This window comes from Lycium barbarum, chromosome 2 (genome assembly GCF_019175385.1).
Source record: "Lycium barbarum isolate Lr01 chromosome 2, ASM1917538v2, whole genome shotgun sequence".
Lineage (NCBI taxonomy): Eukaryota > Viridiplantae > Streptophyta > Magnoliopsida > Solanales > Solanaceae > Lycium > Lycium barbarum.
In genome coordinates, this window is record NC_083338.1 from 96,936,530 (window position 1) to 96,945,863 (window position 9,334).

The 9,334-nt window shown below is 35.1% G+C and overlaps 1 protein-coding gene across 1 annotated transcript; it reads right to left on the minus strand.

The window, feature by feature from the left end:
* Positions 1-248: 248 nt before the first annotated feature.
* Positions 249-5,153, minus strand: LOC132621089 (exopolygalacturonase-like). The gene is made up of 5 exons (XM_060335238.1): positions 4,876-5,153; positions 2,991-3,305; positions 2,141-2,430; positions 987-1,203; positions 249-898 (listed from the first exon to the last, which is right to left on the minus strand). Exons 1-5 carry the CDS (start codon positions 5,032-5,034, stop codon positions 665-667), a joined length of 1,215 nt encoding a protein of 404 aa, XP_060191221.1. The 5' UTR covers positions 5,035-5,153; the 3' UTR covers positions 249-664.
* Between the last annotated feature and the right edge of the window lie 4,181 nt (positions 5,154-9,334).

Consider the following 9,334-nt stretch of genomic DNA (forward strand, 5'->3'; position numbering starts at 1 on the left):
AAAATCGTGTGTGCCTTGTCTCTCTTTATTATTGTTTTAATTTGTCAAGCTTTAGTATTAAGTTGGAAAAACTCTTGAAACGGGTTCTTCAAAATTGTTTCAACACTTTAGAAAACTTGGTTAAAACTAAGAAATTGCGAAACTTTTTAACGACCCAATTCACCCCCTCTTATATCATGTGAGCGCTCAACCTATCCAAACAGAACAAATAAATAATGAAAATAGAAACTAATTTAAATCTTCCTTAGTACAAATCCTTAAGGGTCAGCTAGATCTAACTCCTAACTACCATAACTAAATACTACGAACTCACAGAAGGTAAGGGTGGGCTCGCGTATAGTGGAGAGCGAAAAATAGAAGAGGTGGGGGCAATTTTTCTTTAAAAAAATTCTATTACATTGGGGAATCAGGGGTGCCGAAGAGGAAAGTAGAACAATGAGAATTAAATCCACACCTATTGTGCGGAAGACTTCTATTGATACCACTAAATTGTAGGTGTTGGTGGTGGGAGGCACCTATCTTTTTATCTACAATACCATTTTTTTTTTTGTTTTTCCCCCACATTTTCTTCAGTTCTTGTTTATTTTGTATGGTGACATTGATCAGATTAGACATCAACATTTTCTCCATTGTTTCCTTTCTCCCAAAAGGAAAAGAACAGGTACTATGAAGAGAGTCGATGACAAGGTGGTGGAATTTGTAAGCCAGTATAGCCAACATTTGCATTTTCACATTGAGAAGTAATTGGTGTATTGGCTATATGCTTCAAATTTATGTTGGTGAGTCGAACATTTTGGCAAGGGAGTTTTGAACTGCACACTAGATGAACTGCTATGTCACTGGTTGTTGTGCCCCTTATGTTCTGGTAAATTACATCACTTATTTTCACTTGTGATGGCTGCAAAATTGAAACAATGAAAAAGATTCATCTGCAGTACTAATAAAAAGGAAACATCTTAATTGTATATGAAGTTAATTGGACAGACCTCGGTTGATTTGTCACCATAACTCTGGTCAATGACGATTGGATTTTTAACGTTTTCCATAACAATATCACTGAACATCATCCCAAATGCTCTGTTGGGAATTGCTCCAGCAAAAGTTTTGATTCTGATACCATTTGTGGTGCCTTTCAATGTGCAATTCTTCACAATGAGTCCTCTAACTTCCAATTCGCCAGGCAACTTACCAAGACTACCTACACTGTGTTTTCAATTAGAACAAACACATAACAGTGTGAGAGTATTATACACAATAAGAATAAAGTAAATTTAACTTAGTTAACAAGTGAACTTGCTCCAGACAACGGTTGAGAACCTCTACTATTACTCCCTCCGTTCAACTTATGTGACACCATTTGACTGGACACAATATTTAAGAAAGAAAGATTTTTTAAACTTGTGGTCTAAAATAAACCTTAAACATTTGTGTGAGCTGTAAATTATTTCATTAAGGTAAAAGAGAATTTTTAAAGAGCCCGTTTGGATTGGCTCTTTTCAGCTTTTTTGAGTATTTGACTGGCTGGCTTATAAGCCATTTTGTGCTTAAAATAAGCCCAAAAAAATTATTGGGCCCGTTTGCCTTAACTTATCTAAAACAACTTATAAGCCAAAAAAATAAGTTTGGCTATCTCAACTTATTTTTTTTTTTGCTTAAAGATGCTTTTTTTAAGCCCATCCAAACAGGCTCAAAGTCAAAGTTGTTTATAATTTTCTAAAGATGACATTTTTTTGTAACAGACTAAAAAGAAAGATGTACCACATAAACTGGGAAGGAGTAGTAGATTAGAGGTTAGAGTCATATGGAGATTAAGTAGGATACTATTTATCCTTTTTAGTTGGGGCGAGAGGTAAATTGAAAAGGCAGTTCAGTAATTCGGAGAAGTTTTCAATCTATTTTGTAACTGTAGCATTTTGGGGCTGAATATATGTAGGGTCATTTGCACTTTTGTCCCTATTTTGTGCCGGTCTTTAATTTTTGCCTCTCAGGCCAAAAACTTTTTCATGGGGGCATAAGTTTATATTTTTACATTACGATATCCCACAAGTTATGCCCCGCGCCTTTAATGAACTTATGTCTCGCTAGGCGTAAGTTCGATTCAGAAGGGAAAACCGTGCAATTTTTTGATATATGTAGGTACCTAATGCCATGACCAGGGCCACAGGTGACTTTGTTAACGGTGACATTGTTTGTTCCCTGTCCGAATGAAACACAATCATCGCCAGTCCTAATGACACTCCTGGAGAGTTTTATTGTGTTGGACTTGCTTATGTGTATTCCATCAGTGTTTGGGCTGTCTTCAGGAGCATCAATGGTAAGACCATGGAACCTTACCAAATAGCTATTAGTAATATGTAAATGAAATCCCATGCTATTTATCAAATTCAACCTCATCACTTTTCCGTTCTCTATACCATTGAAGTGTAAGGTCTACAAAAAAAAAAAAGTACAAAATATTACTCCATAATCATGATAAATGAAATAGAAAAGAATAAAGAGATGATATTCTCTTCCTAATTTATATGACAGTGTTTGACTGGAGGCGAATTTAAGAAAGGCAAAAATAGAGACTTTTAAAAATTATAGTCTAAAGCAAGTCATAAGCGTTTCTGTAACTATAAATCATTTCATTAAGAACAAAATTAGAAGTTTAAATTAAATTGTTGCTAGATATAAAAATATAACATTATTCTTGGGACAAACTAAAGGAATAAAGTGCCACATATAACTTGGGACAGAAGAAATATTAAGTTGTAGTCTAGTGAGTCTAGCTAGCTAGATTCACCCAACATCACTTGCATGCAGAGGCGGAATATAAATATATGTACTATTTTAAAATTAAAAAAATTATTAACCAAGTTACGAACTTAGTTATTGAATTTATCAAGTTCATATCATGAATTTACTAAAATCACAAGCTCGTTTTTTTCTCTTTACCTTTCTTTATCCCTAAGAGAAACGGATTGAGAGATACTATATGAGGAACTTACGGCAGGGAGATGGACACAATCAGGATTAGTTTTACAGTCATTAAACTGCCAAACAGATTTGCCTTGAGCATCTAGAGTGCCTCCACCAGTAATGATTACACCATTAATAGAATCGAATGAGATCCAAGCAAAGTTCGAGTATTCAGAAACATCAGGCACTGCCTTTAAGGTTCCTGCAATTTGAAGTATTATAGGATGTGTGCCTTTGCATGGTCCTGCAAAACTGGTCTCTCCTAGTGTATAAACTCCTGGAGGGACAAAAACTCTTGCTCTCCCATTGAAATCACAAGCAGCACGCCATGCCCTCATAAATGCCTGCCAAACACAAATATTTCAACAACAACAACATACCCAGTGTAATCCCACAAAGTGGATATGAGGAGGGTAGAGTATACGCAGACCTTACCCTTACCTTGGTAGGTAGAGAGACTGTTTTCGACAGACCCTCGGATCAAGTAAAACAGAAGTACGTCAATACGAAAATATATCAGCAACATTGTCAGGACAGTACGAAAACTAAAGCAGAAGCAACAAGTAGTAATAGAGAACTATGAATAAAAATACGAGAATACTAAAATCAAAATGACGGAAATAATACCGATCCTACTGGAAAGGAAAGTACTACTAATCCTACTACTAGTCTTCTACCCTAACCCTCAATCTTCACACCCTGTCCTCGGTAATTAAGTTGAAGACTTGTCATGTTCTGCCTATCACCTCTCCCAATAAAAAACACAAATATTTCATTAGAAAAAAGTCATCTATATAAGCTGGTATTAGAGGTAGGAATACTACTACATGTTCAATTTTAACTACTCCAGTTTTTAATTAATTTGGTTAACCACAGGAAGTGTCGGTGCACATGTTGTAATTCCAATTTGACATAAGTGCATCTCGCAAATGAAGAATCCACTTGACAACATAATCACGTGTTATAAATAGGAATTATGCTATAACGATTTAGAGTGAATAACTTACGTGGTCATTCAACTATGACAAATTATCTATCAAATTCACTTAGGTTTAGGTTTATGTTGTATTGATAAAGTATTGTATTGATAAAGTCAAACTAATTTTCCCACAAAGTCAGTATAGCCTAAAAACTAAAGAATTAATTACATAAACTTCCCCGACTTCATAACACTTACATCCTTTGTGATCTGTGATATTAAGCTCACCTTTTGGTAACAATTCTTTTAACCTTTATGATTTAACTAGTTTATCCTTTATTTTATATTCTTGTTGTATAAATATCTTCTCAATAATCTTTCACAAAGAATTTAGGAAGAGGAGATTTGTTCTTTTTTTTTTTTTTTCCATTTTGCCGAAGGAAAATTATGGTTAAGAAAAAGAGAAGTCTTATTTAAACGTGACAATTCTTAGCTATATGACACATATATTATCAATATATATTTCTTTTTTCTTTTTCTCCTTTTAGCTTTATTTTATTTTTCAGGGCTGCCTCAACAGGGATGACCTAATTATTTCCTTCAAGGATATCAATGCAATGACATTGAACTAAAAACATAGGTCAAAGATTCCACCCCTCTAAACTATTTAACCGAAGATTTTTGTTATAGCGGAAAATAAATTATCTCGCCAGAGCTTAAACAACATTTTTCCTCATTACATATGATTTTCATGACAGAATTCGCCACTTAATCCATATTATTGAATGTAAGGTCCCTAACCAATGTTAATTGCAAGAAAGGTGAAAACCCTTGAAAGGGAATACGACAAATGATTGAATATAATTAAATAGTTTCATGGATGCCGTTCTAGAATTTTTTAAATACTTTGTACCCGAAAATTTCTTTTAGATTTCCCTTAATTTGTAGTGAACATTTGCTTCAATATTTGAACAAAGCAAGGGGAGGTTAATTACCTGTGTGCTTATAAGTTCTGAGTTAGGTTTGGCACCAAAATTCATGACACTAAAAATGGTTTGGTCAGCTTGAGGAAGAGGGGCACCATTGCAGGTAACCACAGCTGACAACACAAGAATGAGGGCTAAAGATGATTCACTAATAATTGCCATGGCCATTTTTTGCAACCCTTGAACCTTTTTTTTAGCTTGAGGTGAAAGAGAGTTTTATATATCACAAATTTAAAGCACTTTTTAGCTCTTACCTAGGATTTCTTGGAGGGTAAGAGCTCTCTCTCTCTCTCTTTGCATGAATTCTTCTTTCTTGCCATTTTATTAGCAAACAAGGAAAATTCCTCCGATAAATGCTCTAACCATGTTTTGTCACACTTTAGTGTGAGGACATTGTTGCTTCTTTGCTTGACTCCTTTAATTTAGTTGTGATATTTACATGTTGTCATTTCATATGCTTACTTAATTCAACAAATTTCCTGCCTTGAATTCGCTGCTGCTTGTTATATTTTCCTTTGTGCCTAAATATAATACTAGTACTAATTGTTTAATTAATATTTTCTCTCTTACTTTTTTTGAGGTGCAACCGTTTTACCTCCAGGGCCGGATTTACTGAGGGACAAAAGATGTCATCCGACACTAATTATATGTAACTTTTTGCTAAATAAACATATAAATTATACATGAAAAAACAATAAGAAAGATAACTAAAGAAAGTGACAATACTAGATAGGTAAGGCTTCTTAGCACAGTGATCACGCTCTACTTATCCAGGGAACAAGTCGGTAAAAACTTACCTACAACAAGTGTTTACACCCAATTTAGTTAAGTTAATGTTGCTCCCAAAACTTTCATCTTCACACCGTTTATTCCTAAACAGTAAAATATAATATTAAGCACAAATCATAATAACTAATACTCAAAAGACAATTAAAAGTACTAATATGTGATGCAACAATGACTAAATATATGCAATTTTAGGCTGAACATCATCACCCCACACTTAAACTCTTGCTCGTCCTCGAGTAAGCATTAAAATCACTATCAATAAATCAAGCCTAGAAACACCACCACTTTGGTTGATACCAACAATTAGGCCCTAGAGCAACTCAAACCATCTAATATACACTTCCTGATCATCCTGCAAGATATACAAGTCAACAAACAAACAATAAACTTCTAACTTCCTAACCTCATAGAGGGACTCTAACTCATCAAATTTAAGCTCGCTCACCTACTCTGTCAAAGAAATCTAATAGCATCACCTATTTATCACGAAACAAATGCCCTCACAAGAAAAAATAGTCCACGCACCCAATTCAAGGGATGAATGTAATTTAAGAACTTAGCATCAAAGCACAATTTTCGCACTCACAAAGAAATTCACATTTATGCACAAAGAACCATAGGCTTGCCCATTATGTACATCTCCACTAATCAAGTGTGCTCGAATAGAATCAAATAGAACTTTAACGGGTTATAATGTTGGCTAGGGGACGGGTAGGAGAACTATGTAATAGTGACTTACACTTCCCTAAGCACTTTGCAGTTTTAGATTTCATCACCCATTATTTTCAAATCTTCACTTTGTTTTTCATCCCTCTCTTCATCAATTATCTCAGTAGAAATATTCATCATATCAAGAACGCTTCAATTTATTTTTTATTTTCAAGCAATTTTTCTCCTTTTTTCACAGTTCTTCTAAGAGGGCCTTTTCATCACTTTGCAGCTATCATTGGTCACCAGTTTTTCACTTGACCGTCCCTTTCTTCCGATTTATCAATTATATCATAGTATAAGCTACAGTGCTCAAGGAAGCAGGGTGCAAAAACTAGGAATTTAACAAAAGGATCAAGGCAAAAATACGGCTACCAAACGAAAGGCTACAAGCTCAAAGGGCTAACTAGTGATACAATTTCTGAAAAGGCTAAAATTTACAAGACATATCAAAGAAAGCCTATTATCATCTTCTAAACAGAGCAACACTTTTATTTCGCTTCAATAACATGTAGGGAAAGTTCTAGACTAAGATGCAAAACATGGAATATATGCAAGAAATCCTCACCACACATGGCACAAGTCTCAATCAAGATGGATCAATTCTAATCTAGGACAGAAAGGATCATGACAAACTACACAATAAGAATAAGCTATACACAGAGAGTCACAACCATGAGCTAGGTGTCAGAAAGTCTGTTATCTTTTTCATTACTCAAGTACTCACAGGAAATTACTACTCAAGCTCAGGCACAAATATGCTAGCATTAAACAAGTCACAAGGTATTTCTTCTCTCTGCTTTACTACTCCTAAAAATGAAAATTAATCCTAAAAATAAAAAACTACCCGGTTCAAGGGTCCCCCCTCGGGAAAGAACCGAGGCCAAAGAAAACCCAAGGAGGCAGATGATGAATGCCACTAATGAGGGACTTAAGAAGTTACTAATGAAAAACAAAGAAAATAAAAATAAAAACTTGTTCGAATTTTTCAAATTTTTTTTCGACACTAAGACTCAAAACTAATACTAATAAAAAAAATCCTAAGGCATATTAAATCATCATCCTCAACCTTACCAGGGACGTATTTCCCACCCCATACTTAAAATCATACAATGCCCTCAATGCATATAGATGGAAAAATTAAAAACAGGTAAAGCAGAAATACTCCCTGGGGCCCTCTAAGGCCTAGCTAGCAACATAACCTCAACATTAAGGGTCGGCATGACCCCACACTTAAGCTCAAACATGCTCCTCAGCTTTCAACTTAGGGTACTCAGACTTCCCCTAATCTGAAAAACAAAAACAAAACGTGACACTATAAAAATAAAAATCTAAAACTATTACACATTGGGTTGCCTCCTAATAAGTGCCTTAGTTAACGTCGTGGCACAACGTGAATCAACTATTTAGTTACACCTCGGAAAACTCTCTGTTGATGCACAATGAATAGACTAGAGAAAGACACGAAGTATACGATATTGCAATAAGTAAGAAGTAGCATTTGATGACCCTAATTGAGATTTCAAAGACATTCGAGGTAAGAGAAGGAAGTTTGCCAAGAGAAGGCAAGGCATACGTTATGTATCAGAAGAGATTTACGAGTAACAAGTTAATGATAACTTAATGATATTTTGGAGAAGAGTTATAACGTCCCTTAGATTTTTAATGAGGTGATAAACAAGTGTTAAGAAGGTTCCATAAGGATTGGAGATCAAACGAGTCAACGAGAACGAGTTCGGAAGAACTGGGCATTACACGGCCCAACGTACTGGCCGTATAAAATATACTAGCTGTATGTCAGACCGTATATTCAGCCCAAATGGCCAGCCTCACTGGACCAAATCTATGGCCAGACATACGGTCAGTGAAATTTATACAGACCGTATGTTGGTCCGTAGAAATTGGTCGGGACAGATGGAGTATTATTAATAGGGGACCAAGTTCATTTCATTTTGTTTCCTCTTCACTCCCCTTCTCTCAATAACTCTCTAGAACATTTCTCCATATCTCACCTACAAGAATTCAAGAGATATTAATGATCAACTTCATCAAACCAAGAGAAACAAGTGTAAGAAACTCATTAAAGCTCATCCAAGACAAGAAATCCAAGTGGAGGTAGAACTAGGGTTTTCCTCAAGTGAAGTGTTTCCACCCAAAGTCCATTCCTACACCATCTAAGGTAAGTTTTATGGTCTTTCCATATGGTTTGAGGTATTGAGAGGTTGAAAGACTTGAATTGTGGAAGGAAATAGAAAATGGGTCATGAATGTGGGAATATTGTCATTTTTGAGTAGTAGCTTGGATTGAGTCATGATTCTTGATATGTTGTGATTATTATTATGTTATAAATGACATTACGAACATGGGATAAACATTGTATATGAGTGAACGTAATAGTGTGCTATGACCATGGATATGGATGATTGGAAGTGAATTGAGAAATATGGATAATGTAGGTGAATAAAGACTATTGTTATGATGTTGTGAATGTTATTATTGATGTTTGGGAGTTGATATACGATATGAAGGAAGTTGTATACATAAAGGAGATGATGTCCAATTTTCCCTAGCTTTAGTCAAGTATGCTAAGCTATCGATTTTCTAACGTTAGTATAACTCTAATGAAGGTAGAAACGTAGGCATTGAAGAAGAACGTTCAAACGATAGAATAGTCGAACAAAAAGGTATGTAAGGCTAACCCTTCTTTCAATAACGCATGGTTCTTTGCCCATATATCTATTCTTTCATGAGCCTATGATGTCCTCCAAATGATTCTATCTTTAAAGCTACTAAAGCTCGTGATTTTCGTTATGTTATGATTCTACTAAACTCCATATATGATGAGTGATCCTCTAAGGATAGATGTAATGAAACGATGATAGAAATGATGTCGAAGATGCTTATGAGCTCTTATGTATGTATGACTATTATGTAACCCCGAGCTTACACGGCCGGGTATGATATGTATGGC

Bases quoted from the DNA above. Each gene is read 5' to 3' on its own strand.
- LOC132621089 (XM_060335238.1), bottom strand. From the start codon at position 5,034: ATGGCCATGGCAATTATTAGTGAATCATCTTTAGCCCTCATTCTTGTG. The intron at 1,204-2,140 runs GTACCTACATAT...TTGAAAACACAG, and splicing joins GGCCCTGGTCATGGCATTAG to TGTAGGTAGTCTTGGTAAGT. The intron at 899-986 runs GTCTGTCCAATT...TCAATTTTGCAG, and splicing joins ATGGTGACAAATCAACCGAG to CCATCACAAGTGAAAATAAG.